Source organism: Porites lutea, chromosome 11 (assembly GCF_958299795.1).
Source record: "Porites lutea chromosome 11, jaPorLute2.1, whole genome shotgun sequence".
Taxonomy (NCBI): domain Eukaryota; kingdom Metazoa; phylum Cnidaria; class Anthozoa; order Scleractinia; family Poritidae; genus Porites; species Porites lutea.
The window spans coordinates 26918128-26940388 of record NC_133211.1 but is presented as its reverse complement, the minus strand read 5'-3'; the positions used below and the strand labels follow the sequence as shown (position 1 = coordinate 26940388).

At 39.3% G+C, this 22261-nt stretch overlaps 1 protein-coding gene across 1 annotated transcript; it reads right to left on the bottom strand.

Moving 5' to 3' along the window:
- Nucleotides 1-37: 37 nt before the first annotated feature.
- On the bottom strand, nt 38-20733 carry LOC140951671 (centromere protein O-like). The gene is made up of 12 exons (XM_073400974.1): nt 20642-20733; nt 20411-20475; nt 18169-18261; nt 17566-17609; nt 16191-16229; nt 15846-15942; nt 15390-15445; nt 14612-14686; nt 13743-13799; nt 12850-12939; nt 876-969; nt 38-699 (listed from the first exon to the last, which is right to left on the bottom strand). Exons 1-12 carry the CDS (start codon nt 20722-20724, stop codon nt 590-592), a joined length of 903 nt encoding a protein of 300 aa, XP_073257075.1. The 5' UTR covers nt 20725-20733; the 3' UTR covers nt 38-589.
- Nucleotides 20734-22261: the final 1528 nt, after the last annotated feature.

Sequence of the window (22261 nt, the reverse complement as noted above, 5' to 3'; positions counted from 1 at the left end):
TTTTTTTTTTCAAGAAAGAATACAACTGTTGCATTTGAAAAAAAAGTAACCATTTATTTGTAATATTATTAATGGTAATGAGTCTTTGGTTGGGTATCCTGTCTGGCAATAATCAAAATTAAACAGTCTATAAGGACAAGGAAGTAAACCTAATCTGGGGTGAAAATTTAAATCCTGGCCAGTAAGTGTAGTAAATCGGCCTTTGAGCAATTGGAAGGCACCTGTTGTACAAAGAAAATCAGTGCCAGATTTAAAAAGAGTTGACAAAGAGATTTATTGCAGAGGAGTAGCCTTTACACATGACACACTGTTTTTCTAAACAAAAGAGAAGATCATGCTATGACTAGTAAAATAATCAGGCACATTTGTCAACTGAAATATTAGTGTTTTTTTACTCTAAAACTAAAATTGGGTAAGAAACTTGGCCATAGAATGTTAAGTTTGAAGTCAGATCTTTGAACAACAAACACTAAATATATACAGATTGGAATGTCAGCATCAAAATAAGTAACTTGTTAATCCAAATGACAAAATACCGCAAATACTTTGATTGGAAGTAACTAAAAATATTTTATGTACTAAGCTAATTTTAAGCACAGTCTTGAGTGAAGGCTTTAGAAAATGCCAGATGAAGGTACAATTCTTTGAAGAATTTTTTCTTAGCATGGAATATTCTCCATGATGCAGAAGTCTTCCTTCCTGGAAAGAGATAAAAATCTGATTAGAATACTATGAAGTCAAGTAATATGGTTTTACTTTTTACTTCAACCAGGGCTTTTATGACACATTACATTTTCTATGCAAAGGCTAGACCACAGGTGGCCAGCTAAGACCCCCCTCCTGAGTCAGTCCTCAGCTATGTCCCTGTATCTTACCCTCATGTAGGTATTCAACACTGGACGGAAGCCTTTTTGTCAGACTGTCATAATTCAGCTTTACAGCAATGTCTTCATTCTGACCTTCAGTCAACTAAAATATGTCAAGAAGAACACACTTTATCTCTTGATTCTATTTATTTTCACTGGTGGCTAAACTTCAGAATACTCTGCCACTTATTTGCACCTAGTGAAATAACAAGAGGGCAATTGTGTTATGCTATGAGAGTAAATTGTGTTACAATAGAACCTCTATTCAGGGGACACCCTTGGGACCAAGGCAAGTGTCCCCTGAATGGAGGTTGGGATGGGGTTTGTTAATAATTAACCAACAAATAAAATATTTTCCTTTTATTTTGCCTTGGAAACTAGCCTGCTGCAGTCATTACTTTATGCAGCTTAGATAATGCATAAAAAAATATTGATTAACTTATCTCTGCGATGTTGCAGTGACATGCATCGATTTAAGTGAGACAGTTCATGTTTTGAATGCTATTGCCATTGTGACCAGTGAACACTAGAACTTATCAACGATTTTTGTGGTCAGTCACATTTTAAGGGCTATAAAAAGGTGTTCCCTTGTGGAGGTTAAACCCTGGTTTCAGGACCCAGAAAAAGTGTCCCTTTCCCCTGATTAGAGATGTCCCTTCAACAGGGGTAACAAATACAAAGATTATGTGAACGTTTTTCCAGGACAAAATTTTATGTCCCCTGAAAATAGGTGTCCCAAAGGAGAAGTTCCATTGTATACGATGTTTTTCGAAGTATTACAACAAGTGATGGGGGTATTCTGAAGTGGCTCCACACTGGGCTCCCCAGTTATGGTGGCAACACCAGATCAGCTTGTGCCAGTTACTGTGGGCTCACAATGGTATCTTCTCTAAACATGAAATGAGCGTCAATCGGTTCCTTCACAAGAACAGATGCAATATTTTCCCTCCTTATAAATGGCAAAGAATTCTGTGAGCTCCATGATGTACAGCTGAATTGTGACATTCACTGAACTCCTTCATAAAAAAATACTGTTTTCACCAATCGAAAATAGAATTCATATCTTCATGCCGCTGTGTGATATCCTCTATTATAATTAATAGCATTAAGTTCTGTCTCTTCGAAAAAGGAATACAAATTTCACAATGGAGCAATGCATGGGAAGGCAACAACCCCTAAATGATAAAGTAAAGAAGAGAAAGGTACATGCATGGCATGGTTTATGTTTAGCCTTGCTTCAAATTTTATTTTCTGCTGTTAAAAGCTGTTTACCATCATATATTTCCAACAAAATATTTTTGAAATGAAGACAGTTGAACCAAAACAGCACATAAATGTATTACTCCAATCCTCCATATGTCTTCTACATTATTACATTGTCTCAGTTGGAGTGTCTATTAAAATTTGAGGGTTCTTTCTAGATGCCATAGTTACCCTAACTTTCAGAATTCAGAACTGCATGGTAACAACCTAACATATGCATAGTGTGACCTAATCTACTTATATCGTCAACCCTGCTTTACCGACACTGGGTATCTGTATACTGTGTATTTTTATCGTGCGCTAATTGTAAACATAGTGCCCTATTCAAATGATGAAAGATTTCTACAGGTTAATTTCATGATGAAATAGTGTGATGTGATTGCTTTTGATCAGTCTGTTCATCCCTCACATTTAATAAAGTTCTTTGCCTTCTATCATGCAAGTTTCAATTCCTTGGCTTTTTGCTTTCAGTCATTGCTCCTTTGTATCAATAAAACATTTGTCCATAACATTTTTTTCTGACAGCCCACTTAATAAGGACACCTGGATAATGTGGGCAAGTCCCCTTGTTGCCTGTATTAACCAGGTTCCACTGTGCTGCTAAAAATCCTATGAATCAGGGATAATGTAGTGATTAATAAATTTTAGTCAAAAAAAGATGAAATCACTGTCATTGGACATTCTTATTTCGGTATTGGGGTGGTGATTCAGCTGAGAAATTGAGATTCTGAAGGCTTGAGAATGTAAGACAATGGATAACAAAGGGAGCTGTTTTATGGTAAACCTTCTTTACTTCTAAATCAATACAGGTCCTTAATCACTGACTGATAATTTTATCAAATTGATTAGAGTACATGTTACATTGTGCTCCAGACCAGAAATGATCCAGATGCTCATAAACCTTGCTTTTGACACTTGCATTGTTAGCAAGTGCACACAGATCACATGTCCAGTGGTAATGACGAGAGAGATCATTTCCATGTAAACAACCCCCTTGCTTGTACTCTGTCTTCCAGTTAAAGTACTCATTATATGCAGTGTTGTTCTTATCCAGGTAGAGTAAATAGTCAGCAAGTGATTTGACAGAAGGGAAATCTAATACATTGATAAAAGACCCTGGAATAGCAATTTTCTTGTAGTCAGCTCCCCCCATTACAATAGGAACAATACCATTTTCTAGGGGGGAGCCCCAGTACTTCTCTGTCACATAATCCAGGCACTCGGTGTTTTCAAAAGCAAGCTGAAACTTGTAAGATTGAAGCAGTTTGGTGCAATCCTCCGTACTGAAACCTCCACGACTACTACATCCATTACTACCACATCCACCGAAAATATCCACTTTTATGAATCGCTTTAGTTTATTGACGTAAGAGAACCGTTTCCCTCCACAGTTACTAACTGTCCACACAACCAGCTTGTCTTTCCCAAGAGAATAATCTTTCGATGCTTGTGGTCTTTCATCATCGACCTCTAGAGATGTATAGAAACCATAAGGATGATAAATATCGGAATCCCTTCGATAAGTCATGGTCCAGTTAAATAATCCAGCATATTGGCGCGTATCAGGGGTGTGGGCTGGGCTTTCAATGATATAAAAGACCCACGCTTGATTTGGAGACCGCTTGTTGTGCAGCTCGCGAAGAGAGTTTACGCTAGGCATATTTCGGGCATGAAATATCACTACATCGCTTGAATTAAAGTCTTCCTTTTTGTAACTAACCACACAGTTTTGGACGGCACAGGACTTGCCTTTAAAGTGAGTAAACTTTTGATTGTCTTCCAAACCTTGCCACGGGTACGACCCAAAAAATCCTGTGTAAATTAGCACCACACGAGGGCGATGATAAACTTTAGCAGTAGGAATTGTTTTTTCAGGTTGTTGTTGGCGATAAGTTTTATTGTTTGGACGCCCTACTCGCAGAGTAAACCTTGCGGTAAGATGGTGAGAAATGGGAAAGAGTAGCAAAATCATCATCAAACAAACACACACAATAATCCAAATGGAGGACGAGGTTTTCCAAAACATTGCTATCTTCCTTGATTCTTCGATGCTATATCCAGTGTGATCGATTGCAATGCAGTGCCGCTGTTACGTGTATTTTTCGGTATTGAAGACGAGCGTTTATAGCCTACGTGTAGCCGCACCCTCCCCCCCGACAAAGGAAAAACGTTCTTGTCGTGGGGAGGGTGCGGCTACACGTAGGCTAATATGGTCGTCCGGATGTTTTCAATATTCGCTATTTAGCTGTAGCTAATTAATAATAGATTAACAATAGTCAATAGCCCACGAAACAACAAAAACCGCTGTAAAAGTTTTAGGTTGTTTTTTACACGATAAATCACAGGTAGCTGGTAGCCCAAGCTAAGCTGGGATAATTTTCATACAACGTCTTATAACTGTTGTCGTATGAATAATGAATGAGCTAAGTAGGATAATGTTGTTCAGGGCTCTCATAGTAAGCTTGGGCTACCTGTGGATAAATCAAACTAAGAGAACTTGATGTATTTTTCTGATATGTGTGAAAAATTCTGATAACTGAAAGTGTTCCGCTTATAATAACCAGAATCTGTACTGTAGAATGAGCGGCTTAGTTCATAGCAACGAACAACGAACAACGCTGAAATGAACAGCGATTTTAACTTCATATTTGCATAGGTTAGTAGACACAACACGTTAGTCAACATTTTACGAGTTTATTCCTTGTGATTTACTTAAGATGTTACTTTTCTTCAAGTTTATACACTGTCGCTAAAATCCATTCGCCGTCGCTAAAAACTTATTCGCTATCGCTAAATTCCATTCAGTGTCGCTAAAAACTCATTCCCTGTTGCTAAAATCTATTCGCTGTCGCTGAAACTTATTCGCTATCGCTAAAATCTATTGCACCTGCACCCGGGGGTGGGGGGGGGGGGGGTACTTTAGGAATTTCTGGGTGGGGATGTGCCGCTGGGACCCTGGAACCCTTAACCTATACCAGAGCTAGTTCAGCTGAATTTTGCTACCCTATACTAGAGTAAATTCCCCAAATCCCCCCTATCCTAGAGTAGCTGTTTCCCTAGTCTAGATAAAATCTTCAACCAACTGATCAGTTTCCTGAAAAATGATACCCTATTCTAGACCCAAACGCTCTGATTTATATACCTTATCCTAGAGTAAACTGCTTGAAAACCATACCCTTCACAGCGGCACATACCTGTATAGCCCATATATGGCAGTACCCCCCGGGACCTGCACCTATCCCGTGGTCAATGACCGTTGGGGCGCCACGGTCGTTGCAACCCTCTCCCTCCATTTTATTTTGTTTTCAGCTTCTCTTACGGCGTCGCAAAACTTCAACCCTGTCCATTCAGCAATATTGTTCTCCCAAAGCTTCTTTTCTTGGCCCCTTCTTCTCCCTCCTTGCACTGTTCCTGTAAAATCGTCTTGGCAAGCCCTGATGATCTTGATACATGCCCAAACCACTTTACAACCTTGCTTTTCTTTACTGTGGTTAAGAGATCATCATAGCGCCCAATGGCTTGCCTGATTCTGTCTCTGACTGCATCGTTAGTGATGTGGAAAAATAAAAATAACCCGTCTAGGCTTTCGTACAACCAAACACGCTGCTTTATTCGTGTTGATCAATGGTTTTATTTGTAGTGATTTTAATGAAATTCACAAATACTTTCCTTGCTTGCTGTATTTCTTTTACTGAACAGTTCAGCTTTTATTTCAGCTATTTAATTAAGCAGTAATTTTTTTTAAAATCTAAGACAGCTATTTTGTCACTATATGACCTATATTCCTTCTACTCGTACTTCTCTACGAACTATTTACAACCCAATGGATCTGTTCCTCAAAATATCTTTTCTTCAGGCAAAAAAATTGACATTTTTGCTGGGCCGGGAGATTTGGAAAAAATGCTATGTCCTTGGAAGGAACTTGTTGCTGGGAAATAGTCAATTCAGGGTGTCTGAGGGGATTCAGAAAGGATGTCCCTATGTAGCTACTTCCTCTCAGTCTCTGCCGAAAAAACTGCTCAAATGCCCCGTCCCCCGAGCAAGTGTTCTCGATCAAACCTCTCACCAAGAGAATGGATTTCACGTCGAATCCGCGCCCATTGCCAGCACTCCCCGCCCTGCGGGGTTTATATAGTTACATAATCACACCGCAGTCCACCGCAGTTTATTCGCGAGATTCAGAGAATAATAAAGTCTCTTCCGGAATAGCGTGAGTGGAAAACTCGGGGCGTAGAGTCTGTGGTGCATTACCTACACCACTAGGCTGACAAGCAATGGTTTGATTTGAGCCTATATGGCAACAACCCCCAACAACCCTAAACTTAAATGGAAGCTGATCGTTTCGAGTCAGTGCTTAACCCTAATCAATATTGCTTCATTTTTGCTTGACCCTGTGCTCGAAACCGAAGTGATTAGTAATACTACGTTGCAATTGTGTAAACTTCTTGAGGTGTCCGAGGGGGGTTTAGGCCGATGGGATGTCATGCTAACCCCTGATAGGTTATAAGAAGTAAAAAATAGTAAAAACAAGCCAAGGGGAAGTAAAACGCGCGCGATCTGGAGAGGGCACCTGTCTCTCTCTCCCCAGCCCCACGCGTTTGTTATCACTTTTCACTCCCATGCCTTGGACCGGGCTAATGGCGACTCGGCGGTTTGTTGCTTCGCTCTAGCCTTGCTGCTTAGATTTCTTTTGTCTTTGTGTGAACAAAGCGAGGCGGTTCCTCCAGACGTTTTAAACTTCCTTGCATCCGTTGAAGAATTACTTAGCGAAAGCGAATGGATTTTAGCGATAGCAAATTAGTTTTAGGGACAGCGAATGGATTTTGGCGATTGCGAATATGTCGAAATCCTAAAAGTTTCTAGGCTGAAGAGTTTGTTCGAGGACTAACCATCTTTCCCGCGCTTTTTCTGCAGGAAAATAGACCAATCACAAGCTTTGTGACGCGTGGCACGATGTGACGCAAGTGATAAAATCGATTGTTTGTTGCATGAGGTAGAACCAGAAATTTGGTAGAACTCAGTGGTTAGGCTTTTGTACATTAGAGCGGTTTTCATTTGAGTGTCGAAAAGTAATTGGTTTTGCACTTTCTACACGATGCGATTGGCTTAAAAGATTCGCACCACTTTTTCATCCAATCAGAAGTAAAACCAAAGCCAATTGTGACGCGCTCGCATGCATTTTCCCGCGCTTTGCGTCAGCCACATGTAAATACTTCGAGTTTTGATTGGTTCAATGTATTGTCTGTGTCCTATGTGATTGGCCAGAGTAATTACTTTGGTTTTGGTTTTACGACACTCAAACGAAAACCACTCTATGCTTTTGTTTCCCCACTAAAATATTCCACCATAATGCTCCATTTTTCCCAATAACATGCTCGGTCTTCCCCGAAGTCACTAATACGCTCCGATAATGCTCATCAAACGAAGGTAATGCATGGACACAAATAAGCAAAAACAAACACCGCTGCCTTTGACAAATCTATTAAAAAGCGCTGTTTTCTTGTAGTCTTCACTCGGCTGTATTGCAGTATTGGAGTGGCTTTTGGAATGCTTTGGAATTTTGAGTCTTCACTTTCCTTAAAAATATTTTATTTTTATTTTCTCTGAAAAAAATTGCTTTTCTAGGAAAGTGCCACTAAAATGCTCGAATAATGCTTAATGCTTTTGTCTCACTAAAATGCTCGAAAAAATGCTTGCATCAGGCACAAAAGCCTAAACTTGGCTCTACTTTGCGCAACATGTTACCGCAACTTGCAATTTCACGGAAGTTTGTTGCGCGATTAGTTGAGCGCGCGGGTGGTAATACAGCAACAACAGGGCCGTTTATACGAAAATAATTCGCGGCTTACATAAGACGCGAACACCCCGTATAAATGGTACAAAATCTACGCTCACGGATTATTCAATAGGTTTAATGAGAAAAACAACAACTCCGCACGTGCATCACGCATTTTTGTAAATTGCGTTGCCGTCTCTGCACAGCTACGACTTGAAATGACAAAATTTTAAGTGTACTTGAGGACGGGAACAGCAAGGCGATGAATTCTGCCATCTCTGTCTGACTAGGGCGCGGTCCTCTCTCTTGAGCTCCAACCTAAATTCCCTTCTTTTAAAGAACAGGACGACCTGGAATAATCGCGAAATAGTGTGAAAGGATGAGAAGTGTATTTTTCAGCGACGTTTTAATGGACGTCGCCGTTGTTGGATCGTAAGGTCCATAAAATGACCTGCTGCACGAGAGAGCCGGAAATTTCGTCTTAACTCTACCACTCGATTGATCGCTGACAAACTTTTCGTCGTTGTTTCCGCACAAATTCGCAACAGCCCAGCACTTATGTTGACCGAAATGTTAATTTGAAACGAAAAAGACAGTAAAATATAGCAATTTTCCCGACCAAAGCCAATCGTTTCGCTTTTCTGCCGCGTACTAAGCGTGAACCATTTATACTAGTAGTTCGCGTCTTACGTAAGCCATACTCGTATAAATGGTTCCCTTCGCGTCTTACGTAAGCCGCAGCAATAGTAAGTCGCGGCTTATTTTCTCTGGTATAAACGGCTCTAATGTTGCGCGACAAGTTAAACGAAAATGTTGCCAGTATTACTTGACCTTTAGTAAAAAGTTCCTCAAAAGATTTGTGGAAATGCATTTTTTCACTCAAACGTATAAACATTGACACTATTCCAATAAAAGTTTGCGTATTTTGCAATGCATTTCTTGGAAAACTTTCCACGATCATGACGTGGCAGATACTATGTATGATCAGTAACTGTCAGGAGCCTATACTGGTGAAACAAACAATTTACCGTTTCTGTAATAACTGCTTGTTTCTTTTCCTATTTCGGATGATATATTATCCTACGAGCAGTGGTTTCTCCAGGCCGGTAGCGTCCGGCACGAAGAAACCACTGCTCGCAGGGTAACGGAACGAGCACTTGCTGAAAAAAAAAAAGAATATTGTGTCCATGGTTCAAAAAGACCCCAAGATTTTGTTTTAGCCTTCGACAATTCTTCAGATACGCACGTGCGTACAAGCAGCCAAGCCTTGAAATCCGCTTCCCACAAAAAAAAAAACAGGTAGAGTGCGTAAACAATTATTTTTAGATCTTATAGTATACGATAAAGTAGCCTGTTCCAGGCGATCAGATAGTACAGCGAGGGAGAAAAATTCACGAAGAAAAAAAAAAACGAGGGCAGAAAAGAGGGGAAAAGGGGGAGGGGACTCTCTCTCGACCCCCCCCCCCCCTCCCCCGTTTTCCCGCTGTACAATTTAACTCGCTCCCCACTGACCGCCGCGCTCTACTATCTGAACGCCTGGAACTATAGCCTGCGAACGGCAGACGTTTCCCCTCGCTCATCGCGAGAAACATCTGCTGTTCCCAGGCTACCCTGGGACTAGCCTGTTGCAGGCGTTCGGATAGTAGAGCGCGGGAGAAAAATTCACGAAGAAAAAAAAAACGAGAGGACACCAGAGGGGGAAAGGGGGAGAGAACTCTCGATCTCGCCCCCCCGTCGCCCCCTCCCCCGTTTTCCCAGTTAACTCGCTCCCCTATCTGAACGGCAGGAACAGGCTACCCTGGAACACGCTAAGGATAAAGTTTCACACTGCGTTGTCACGCAAACGATTTAGCGATAACAATACGATCGGCGGATCACAAAACGAACGCAAAACCATGTTCCAAAGACGGTTGCTGAAGGTTTGGTCAGTGGTATGTTTAAGTTCATTTTTCCTATTCTTTGCCTTATTTTATTTTGCGGACCATCTAAGCATAAAGTTTTCTTCAAAATCTCAAGTCCTCAACTCAGTCATCTCTCAGTCAGAACTACACAACAATGGAGGCCAAAGAAATTCAACCTCGATGGAGTTTTCGAACACCCGACCGCATCCCTCTGTGTTGAAACATTCCGCTGTCAAACGAGTACGAAAAAAGAAATCGACGGCGACGCATTCTACAGACAGAAGAACTTCTCTTGGATCGAAATCAAACAGGAATCCAAACTTCAATCAAGGAAAAGAGAAGTCCACCAGAAGAAGCTACCAAAGAACTTATCGTCCGGTACTGCGACCTACAAAATTACGCACTCGTTTTACTGTGAAATCCAAAAGTTACCGAAGCTTCAAACAAGAAAAACAAGCAGAAACAGCAACTATAACCTCTGTAAAGCCTACAATCATCAGCGCTCTCACAACGCTGCTGGACCCACAAAGGCCTGAAAGAACAGCCTTTTCAACAATTCAGACCCCTCTGAATCCTACTGAAAAAAGCACTTATTTTACATTGAAATCATCGACCAACCCAAGCTTCATTCAAGAAGCAACAACGACCTCGAAGCGTCTAACAGACACTAGTACTCATCGGCTGACTTATTCGTCTTTGGAATCAACTCAGGCAAGCTTCACAGCAAGAACAAGCACTGCGACCTCTTTGAATCCTACAGACATTAGCACACATTTTAAGTTGAAATCACAAAATAACCCAAGCTTTAACCGAAAGCCAACAACGAACTCGAAGCATCTGACAGATATCAGCAAGCATCGGCTGATTTCTACTCATTCAGAATCTTTGAAATCGCAAACTCAACTGAGCTCCACAGCAAGCTCAGCAAGGAATCCTACCTCTTTGGACACTGTAAGCAAAAACACTTATGCTGATTTGAAAACAAATAAAAATTATCCAAGCTTATCTGATCTACCAGGGAAAATAATTCCAACGACAGAAGCTACGGGCCCCCGTGTTGTATTAATTTACACGGCATTTTTTGGGTCCAACCCATGGAAAGGTTTGGAAAATTCGCAAAGTTGGACACATTTTAAAGGAAAACCTTGTCCCGTCCAAAACTGCGTTGTAAGTTACAAAACAGAAGAGTTTTCTTCAAGCAACGTGGTGATATTCCACGGTAGAGATATGCCACATGTAAATACGCTTCGCAAGCTACACAACAAAAGACCCCCTAATCAAGCCTGGGTCTATTTTATCCTCGAAAGCCCTGCCCACAGCCCTGATGCCAGGCAATATGGTGGATTATTTAACTGGACAATGACTTATCGTAGGGATTCGGATGTTTATTTCCCATATGGATTCTTTAGACCTCTACAAGCTGACGATGAGAAGCCACAAGCATCTAGAGATTACTCTCTTGGGAAAGACAAGTTGGTTGTGTGGACAGTTAGTAACTGCGCAGGGAAACGGTTCTCTTACGTCAATAAACTAAAGCAGTTTGTACAGGTGGATATTTTTGGTAGATGTGGAGGGGGAGGCTGTGCTAGAAATTCAGGTGATTGCTCCAGGATTCTTCAATCCTACAAGTTTCAGCTTGCTTTTGAAAACACCGAGTGCCTGGATTATGTGACAGAGAAGTACTGGGGCTCCCCCCTAGAAAATGGTATTGTTCCTATTGTAATGGGGGGAGCTGACTACAAGAAAATTGCTATTCCAGGGTCTTATATCAATGTATTGGACTTCCCTTCTGTTAAAGCACTTGCTGACTATTTATTGTACCTGGACAAGAACAGCACCGCATATAATGAGTACTTTAGCTGGAAGAGAAAGTACAAGTTGGGTGGTGTTCTCCAGAATGGTTTAGATGGAAACTATCATTGGATGTGTGACCTCTGTGCACTTGCAAACAATGCAAGTGTTAGAAACAACGTTTATGAGCATCTGGAACAATTCTGGTCCAAGGAGCAATGTAATTTGTTTTCTGAAGAATTTAATACAATTATTTCTCGCTAAGTGCAAATACACCTATCTGTTACATTGTACCCCTCATTATTATTCATTACAGTAGTCCAAAAAGTGAGTTCAAAGGATATTAGGATGAATCAATTACTTTTTGGCTTGATGAGATCAGAGGGTTATACCCTTGACTGGAAGTTAATAACGTCATCCTTTATAACATTTTTGATAGAAGTTGTCAAATCTCTCTTGTCAGCTCTGGCTTTTGTACCAAGACCCAAAGAGAGTTTACTTACAAAAACATGCAGTAGTAACAGCAATTTTCCAATGGTGTATGCTCTTATAAACCAAAGAAATGACATCAAAATATTCAAAATGCACATGCAAAGTTTTGCAAGTTAAATAAACTGCTTAAGCGGTGAGCGTTCAAGTATCTCTGTAAACACTGCACAGTAAATGAATGTTTTTGTAATAATATTTTTGCCCAAAACTTTTCAATTAAATTAATATCATAAAAATAATAAATTGATCAATAATCAATTAATCAACCATTCCACAGTATAGGTCAATATAGAGGGGTCCACCCTTTTCCCTAACCAACATTTCTACAAAATGGCTGAAACTGCACTCCAGCCTCCCTCCAACTTCCCTGTAACCTGGTGGAAGGCTATCATAGCAACATTCTACACTGCTTAAAAGGTTTTTTCAATGGTCAGGCCAGAAGCCGGGATTTCCCCTCAATGCATTCCGTGGCTACTTTCAAAGGAAGGAAAAGAAACTTCTAGCTGTTTGATTCCCCGTCTGCTTGTTGTAGTTACCTGACAACTTGAAATCTTAGTGACATCCCTGAATGGTTTTCAAGTCAGTCAAAAAGGGCTTGTCTTAACACAGGACTACTTCTATGAAGATCAATAAAGTTCAAATTTCGACTGAAAAAACACTTAAGCCCTTGTGTAAAGACTACCTTTCCCTCAACCTAGTGCGTGCAATGGACTGCATCACGGCTTGGAACAGAAAGCACCAACTTTTGAAATATTTACCCTACCTTGGGTTTAAATTGAACAAAATCATGGGCAGGGCTGCATGATATTTCTCCTTCTAATTTTTCTCTGTGAAGCTCCTGGCAAAGATGAACCTGTGAGAAGAATTTACTTAAAGATGAGGTGCTCAAGTGAAAGATAATGCAAAACTTCAATCAAACAAAGACAGTAGTATTAGGCTCGATTTCCAGCCATTTTAGGGATTCTAGTGTGTGCACAAATGATTATTAGCTAAAGAGATCAGTAAAGTTTAACTATGGAAGTTCTTTGCATGATCAAAAATGTCATTAAACGCATTACATGTACATTTTGTTTAGACCGTTTTCCTACTCATATAACTGTGCTATCTATCTCTTGTACGTTGTTTTTATTTTTCCTTCATGTAAATGTAAGTATTGTCATAAGAAGTGTTGTAACCAAATAAATGTTATTAAAAAAAAAAACAAACAAAAGTCACAAATTACAAAAAAAAAAAAAAAAAAAAAAAAACTGCACTCACATTGTGGGTGGCTCCTTCTAAAATTTTCTGTTATTGGTAAATGATTTAATGGAGCCAAAACCAATTGACCACTCCAGAAAATACCATAGCATACCATAGTGCTCTTTGTTTTTCACCCCAAATTTTGCATAAGCATTGTTTTCAGTTTCTCTTGGGGCCATTTTAACTCCCAAGAGAAACTGAAGACAATGCTTCTAAAAAATTTTGGAGTGACAAACTGTTACAAAGAGCATTATAGTATGTTATGGTATTTCTGGAGTGGTCAATTGTGGAGTTGCACACAATCCATTTTGGATATTCTACTGAAGAACAGTTACACCTTATAGACATTTTGAGCAACAACAATTTGCTGTTTGTCCCCTGTATTGTTCAAAGACACAGAATAATCTCTCAAGTTACCTGTTCTCGTCTTGCTACAAATGCATTCAAATGCTCTGAGATGACCATGAAAAATTTCTGAAAGGAAAAAAATCAATATTCATCAAGTCAGAACAATTGATTAAACATAAAGTGATTACAAAATTTGAGTTTCTTTGGGATGACATCACTTTCAAGTACTATACTACTAAATAAAACTGTGTAAAAATACTCCAGTACATCTTTCAGGGCAACTTTGTAAAACATTTAGGACTTCCAATAGGGAGAACCCCCAAAATCCACACTGCTTGATTTGAGCAAACTCCAGAATATTTTTCTCAGACTCAGATGTTTAAGTAGTCCAACGTCCTGAGCAACAGCCTCTCCTACTTCTAGCTACTTCTTTAATCAACTACTTGTCTGCCCAACACCAAATGTTATCATTTTCCTTCCAATAAAACACTAAAATACTTTATCAGGGAAGCCCAGAGCAGTCATAGAGGCTTAGCATTCCTCTTTTCACATGCATTTACTTTATCTAGGCATTTGGCTTGCCAGTCGCAAAACTCATTTTTAACACACACCAGCTGGATGGGTTGCTCCACTTGCCCCCGAGTATGGGACAGCACTTTGTCACGCACAATTCACCTACCTTTAACCTACTCCAGAGGCATTTGAATAAAAAAAGCATGACTTAAGTCATATGACCAAAAAATGGGAGGATTTTAGAGTTTTATTCTCATGTCAGGAACTTTTTATTTCGTAGTAATGACCGTCATGAAGAACCACAAACTGAAGGTACTTATCTCTTTCTGTACAAACCTAACTTGGACAATCACCAATGGTTTGTCAAATTCCTGATACTTTATGTATTTGAGGGAAAAAAAATAATTCAACCAAGTACAAAATACCTTAATATCACTGTTCAAGTACTGTTGACATATCAAGTCAACTGGGATAAAATAGGGTACAGTATGCTTGCAGATCTAAACAAGGGATGTAAAAAAGGATCTTTTAAACATAGAAGAAGCTCTGTAAGTAACCCAGATCAAATAATACTCACTAATTGCTACTAGATGCTCCAATACAACATGTTTTTTTTTTTTTTTCATCAGGGCTGTCACTAAGATTTCAGGTTTTCATGTTCATTCAATAATAGTAGGTGGGTAATTGAACAGCTGTGACACATGCAGGAATTACTTTTGGTTCTATTTTCCTTCATGCTTCCCATGAAAGTAACCGGGGGGAAATCCCCTGCCCCTGGCCTTTGGTGACAACCCTGCTTCATTACCTGTCATTGTCATGTATTGTTTCTTATTTAATGCACATCAGTAAGTTACTAATAATTTTACAGCTTAGCCAATCAGAAATTTGCAACCACTAGCAACTGCAGAAAATAAACAATAGGTGTCTCCTATAGCAGACATCCCTTTTCCTTTTCCTCAACCACCCCTTTTGACACCTACCACACTGGCTAGGAATTTGAGTAATAACAAGAAATATTAATATTATCTTATTGGCCCTTACTAGTTGTGATTTCAAGACAAAATATTTTGTTTGATATTTTGCTTATCCCCCGATTGAAGGCCTAAATATATGTACAGGCAGAATCCACTCAATTTTTAAACCCTCACGATTCTGCCAGAATATTATAACAAGATGTACAGTGCTGTGTTATTGACAACTCACCTTTAAACTATTGTCCTTTAACTCTACTTCAATATAATATGGTTTATGATATCTTGCTATTGGTTGAAAAAAAAAAATTACTTACAACTTGAATTTCAAGCGATCAAAATTGGTGATCTTCTGACTTGTACAACAAGAAAACGAAAATACAAATGTAAAAATAAGTACTAAGGGGGTTGGAGGTAAATGGTAATATTTGTAAAAAAGTGGTCACTAAGGGGAACTTGAAAAAAGAATGAATGTATGAATATTATGATCTGTTTATCAGGACAAAAAGAGGCTGTTTGATAAAGAGGTGGCCTCTAGGTCGAGCTTGAGGTTTTTTTATATCTGAGAAAAAAAAAACAGGACATTCGAAGTGTCCAGAGAAACAATGTATAGATAATTATGGAGCAAAAACACTAGAATTATTAGCAAATTGCTAAGAATATGCACCAACTTCTTATTTCAACTTACAGTTAAAAAATGTTTCGCATCTAAAACAAGTCCTTTTGGCTTCCTGGGAAGCTATTGAGATGCCTGTCAGTCTGTAGGTGTCACACAGGTCAGTAAGCTGAAAGCAGAAAAGCATTACCTTAAAAAATATTTGAGTATAATGATTGTAAAGAATACTGAATATGTCACTCAAATAATTTCCTCTTGATATATCATTGGCTAAAAGTCAAGTAGTTTAAATTTTCAGTCAGAGAATTCTGGCTGAATAATGGAAGCATCTTAAAGAGAAAGAATAGCTTAAACATCAGCTAAACTAAAACCTCCAATAGTTATTTTAAATATTGTAAAATGAGATGTTCCTCGTACCTTATGTTTTTGTAACATTCTCACAGCTGCGATGATAGCCTGTAAATATACATAGTATTGTCAACTGAAGGACACATAGTGGTTTAGTAGTGGTTATTAATAATGTATGCAACTTTGGATTTGGGGCTGATCTGAGTTCAAGCCTTGGCCATACATGTACCATCGCGATGTTTAAATACACAAGATGGCTTATTGACCCATTCGCTCCTAGAGATTTTGCCGAAAAACGCGTTTTGAAGCTAGTCGAGTGGTTTTCTGGTCACTGTCGTGCTATAAAGAGCTGAAACTTACCACAGACCGGTTTACAGGTCGTACACTTTGCGGCCTTCTGATCCAGATGCAAAATATCAGCTTGCGAAGTTCGGGCATGCGCAGAAAGCAAAATTTTGAGATTTTGTGGGTTTAAAAGTGACACAGCAGTCTTGACTTTTACTTTTCACTTTCTCTCCTCCCTTCTTTTTTCGCTTTTCTTGCCTCATTTTTTTTTCTCTTGCTGGGCATTTAGTAGGCTTCATTTTGGTGGGAAGAGTTTTTAGGAAAGCTTTTAGGATCTTAGGATTAGGTGAAAGGAAAGGTAGGTGGGCAATGGAACAAGATTTTCATGGAGATTTTCAGGTCAATGTCACATGGTTTTTTGCTTCTTTCTCCGGTGTCCTTGACTGAATTGTGCTCATTCTGGTATGGTTTGAAAGATCTCTTCACTCTGCACAAGTTAGCAAAGAAAGTTGTCCTTGACTGTTAAAACTGATGACGTCACAAAGGGTAGAAAGGACCTGGATCCGCACGGGCGGTTACGGGCGGTTCAGGGGCGAATGGGTTAAGACAGGGTTTTCAATCAGGGCTAGGTCCCAGGGATTTCCCATAGCTACTATGGGTATAAGCCCTGGCTCACCCTGGCTACTTTAATTAAAAAAAGAGAGGAAAGAAAGAATTTTTGATTTGTTCAATTCCCCACCTACTAATAGCCATGAACATGCAATCTTGGTGACAGCCCTGCTAAGGTAACTGATATTTACAGTGCTTGAATAAAGCAATTTTTTAAAAAAACTACCCACATCTAGTACAAATTTCATCAGTACATTATTAAAATTATTATTTATGTTACAGTGGCACCTAATTTTTGCAATTTGATGAGCATTCGCGAAACAAAAAAAAAATTTAGTTACCCCAAAATGATAGTCTTTCATCTACATCAAAATTTCTGTAATACTTTCAATAACATTTTCTTGTCAATATGATGTTACCTCTGTAGATTATACTTTTTACTACCTTAACACAGCCATGAGGTTTTTTCCTTAGTTATCTGTAAATATTGTCACCAGTACACATAAAACACTTTCTCATTACCATTCACAATCAGCTATATAGTACTTACCTTATTACTGGTGCCTGTGACAATGTCCTTCCGTGAAGACTGACCTTCAACAAAGTTAAACCAAGCGCAAAAATAATTGATATAAAAAACCAGAGGGAATAGCACTCTAAGGACAGTCACTGTTAGACAAATTGACACTGCTAAAAATGAATACAGGTGCGGATGAAAAATATGATGTATTAAAAGTTGCTCAGTAGCACTTACTACCTTTTGCTATTACAAGTTAACTGTTTCATGTTCCATCAATAATATTTTATAACTAACCTCACAAAAAAGTTCTGTAAATGCATGTTCAAGCACTTCAAGGCAAATAATTAGGCTTTTGAACACAACCACCCGTCGACTAATTTGCTTGATGATTTAAATTTTTGAACAGTTCCATTTAAAACAACAATATTATATTCCATTACAACTGGGGAAAACAATGGCATTTAATTTTGTTTAATGCACTTCTCAATGCATGTTTAATTGGGAAATAATTTGATTTGCCAGGATGCATTTTTAGTGCAAGTACTGCAAAACAAAATAATTTATATGTAGGGGACAAACATCTGATTAAGTGAAATAATACTGAGCCTCAGAAAATCTGCCAAATAAACCTACCTTTGCTGTTTTTCAGATACTCTTGTAATATTTCATGGGGACCATTATCCAGCCTTTTGCGGAGTTTATTTCTTCTTTCTTTTAACTGATCAACTACCGGGTTGAGAAATTCAAAAGACCAAAAATTATGAATAAAATGACAATAAATAGTAGAATGCCCAGAACAAGTGGCTGCGAGATCTACCAGTAAGTACTTAAAACTCCACTGCTTTTTTTGGAGGGATAGGAATTTGCTTTTCCAATAGGGTGAGGAGGTAGGTGCTAAAGCTCTTTAAGAAGCAGTGACAGTCCATCATTCATTCAAATTTAAGATTTGTGAAAGAAAAAATAATAATAAAAACGATAGCCAAGATGGTGAAACACAAAACACAGGTTTTGTCCAACGTATCCTTCTGTCAAGCTGATGACATGATTTGACATCAATCAAAAGTTATTACTCAACAAACTGTGGGTGATGCAAATTGTGGAATGAGTAGAAACAAAAAGTTCAGTTAGTTTGACTATCGTTATTTGGTAATACCATCTCAAGGGATTCTAGAATTGAGTGTAAATGCTATGATGGACTCGAATGTGTGTTATAAGATTGTTCAGAGCATCCCAACCAAAAGGGCAGATTGATAATGATGATGATTTCCTAATGCATCAATCAATTTCAACTGCACCATCCATTTGCCCTCCTATTCTTATCTCCTTTGCAGGTGCTTGGCTGTTTAAGCATCCTTGTCCCCAAGAATTTGTCATCTGAGAAGAAAAACTATTTGTCATCTGAGAAGAAAAACTGCGGGCAGTTCACTGGGGGTGGGGTATGGAAGGAAATGACTGATACTTTGAAGCAACAACAGTCTGTCAGTCTTACTGAACGTTTTGTTTCTAGTTATTTAAAAGACTGGGGAATTGATTGATGCACAAGTTACAACTTGCTGAATGGAATGGAGTCCACCACTTTTCTCTTTACAACAATCAACAAGTTGAATGACCTTTTCCCAGCGTGGCTAATGGAACAAAGCTGAACCAAAAATCAGTCGCACTCAAGTGAACCCAGTCAGTCTGATTGTTGTTCGATTGTTTTGGTAATCGAACATGATCGAACTGGAACTTTTCAGCGAGTTCTATTAAAAGAAATTGTTAGTTCATTTACCAAACTCGAACCAAACAAACTAAAGTGATTTGTTCGATTTTGCTCGGTAGAAAGACACAAATGGTATAAAAATCAGTGAGTATTTAGTTTTAAAAAATTATTGAATTGGAAAGAATCCCCTCTTATTCAGTAAATTCCATCTGTTCGATTCCAGAATTGTTAGTTTCATGCAGGCTTTCATGTATTCTGCCCCCTCTGACATCTTGCCTAGTCTGTACTGGTGTTTGAAATTGGACATGTAACTTAATTGTTTTATTAACCACAGCGTCTTGTTTGAAATGAGATGAAACTTGTTAATGTGTTGGCCTGTGTTGCAGCCTGCCCACACATCATCTATACCATTTAATGGTATAGTCCATCTGACATTCTTTACAGGAGGTTTAGAGTGTCTGCGATGCAGGCTAGTTTTATTAAGTACAATAGCCTGCGAGCAAGCTCTTGGGGCGCTCTGGCAGCAGGAAGGAAAAGCAAGGAGAGCTTGCAACTACATCTCTGGAATTTGAATTCCACCTCCAGCTTCCCAGTCGCTCCCCATCAACTGAGCTGTCAGATTTCCGCCAACGAGCACGAAGCAGTAAAGAGCACGCACGTAAACAAACATTGCAAAAAACGTGCCAAGGGTAATGACATCATTACTAATGTCATCTCTGCCAATAAGCATTTCGCATCAACTTTTTTGATGCAGATATTCAAATTCCAGAGACATAGCTGCAAGCTCTCCTTCCTCTTCCTGTCCCGCCGCCGAAGCACCCCGGAGAGCTTGCTTGCGGGCTGGAAGTATGATTGATTTTCGAACATTCGCTTATGTTCCATTGTGTTTGATTGGCAAAATTTTGGGGTGAGTTTGATTATGTTCGATTAGCGAACCCATCCAATAATTGAAGTCAATCAAACGATTGGAGTTCGATTACCAAATGTTCCATTGACTATGCATTTAACGTGTAGCTAGCCTTAATTGACCATTCAACTGAAAATAACCAATGCTAATAGTAATAACAATTCACTGTTAAAATCATCGCATGCCAGAGACTGTAAGCTTGAGCTTATTTTAAAATTGTGTTTTTGCGTGTTAATCTTCGGCTTTGACCGTTGATGATAACTGACCTTTAGTTTGCAAATCATCAACCTCAGCTTTTTCCTGTTTAGCAACTTCAATTACAGCATTCCGTCTGGAACAAGTAATCAATTACAGCAGTAAAGCTTATTAATCATGCAAACATAAGAAAAAGCGATATTTGTGGGCAGCTCAAGTTCAAAATATATCTTAGTTATGAAAAATATTCACTATTCAGAACGTGTTTGAGCTCCTTTGTCATTTTCCTTTACATTTCGTACCTTTCAGCTTTCTCTTGGAGCCTTTGAAGTTCGTACAACGAGCCTTCAACTTCTGCACGTTGCTTTGTTATGGTGGCCGCCATGTTGGACGGTTCGATTTGTTCCCAAGTTCGCGCGCTTTTTAAATTCGTCCCCAATGCGCACTCACTGCTCCGCGAGTGTGGGAAGTTTCGGCTTCCCTGCTTAGTAAAAGAACCTAACATAGATTGTAGATGAAACTTGGTACACTGATGTAACAAGTCAAGAAAATGATAAAAAGGTAATAAAAAGTGGGGGTCACCGTGCTCGTTTTGACGTCACAATGCTGACAAATACGGTTATTTTGGACCCTTTGACAAAAACCGCGCGCAGCCCAAAACTAGACAAAAAGGAAAGATTTTTTCAATGATGCATGTGGTATCGCACAGAATTTGACTTTAATGTATTGTTTATCCACTTACGTACCAGAAAAATGCCTTTTAATGCCCTTGTTTTTACTTTACGCTCCAAAGTAGAATTAAATTGGACACGCGCTATTCGACTCGTGATAGCTCAATCCGTACAATTTAGTAAAATTGCCAAAAAACTGAACATAGATTTGTACCAATTTTTTTCTCACCGAAAGGAAGCACTGTCCTTATTAAAATCATGAAATAAAAAATGGGGGTCACCGTACTCGTTTTTGCGGTAGAGCTGCAGAAAGTGCGCACCAAATGCATTTTCCTTGATTTTTGAGAGAGGACTGGGGCGAGTTTCAAAGTAGAATGTATGCGAAAGGGGGGAGAAAGAATTTTAAAAATCCGTTTTTACAGAATTTACATCGAGATATTACATTTAGGACACAATGTGATAAAGAGAGCGTTTAAATGGAAATCAAAGTGAATAAGCACAAATTAAACATCCACTATCGAGGTTCTCCGTGAGGAAATCGAACTCAGCAACAAACGTACTGCTTACGTTATGTATCGGTCAAATCGAAGCTTCAACATGCCCCCCCCCCACGGGCAACCCCCCGGGCATTTGACTTTTTTGAAAATTATTGTTCAAATTCCCCCCTACCGGCGCCAAAATGCCGTTCAAATGCCCCACACTAAGGTCCATTCAGGTGATCAAATGCTCCCACCTCGGGGACATTTCACGGGCACAAAAATGACTGGACGGCGGAAACGCCTTCAGTTGTCGAACAAAATCTTTATAAATATAACAAAAATTGAGCAACACTGCTAACGTATTTACTACGAACAAAAGTCTCGTGCAAAGCGGCGGAAATCGCTGCTACAAGGTCACTGAATGCTTAGCCTGTGCCAGGCTCTCAGATCGTACAGTGGGAACGTATTAAAACGAGCAAAGCGAAAATAAGACGCGCACGACTTGGGAAAGGGGCGGTGGCGGCGGGAAAAATGGAAGAGAGAGCCTGTTAGCATTTCTTTAACGACCCTCTTCCGCCCATTTTTGTCACGTCAGGATTCGGCTGTCAAAACTGTTAACACTTCAGTTAGCTACAATCATTCTCAAGTTTCTCGCGTGAGCATTGCACGCGACGCGAACTCCTTGTGCGATGTGTGGAAATTTATGTCTTCGAATTCGTTATCCTGTGAGAGCATCCGTTTTTTTGGCTCTAGTTTATAGCAATAAAAGGGG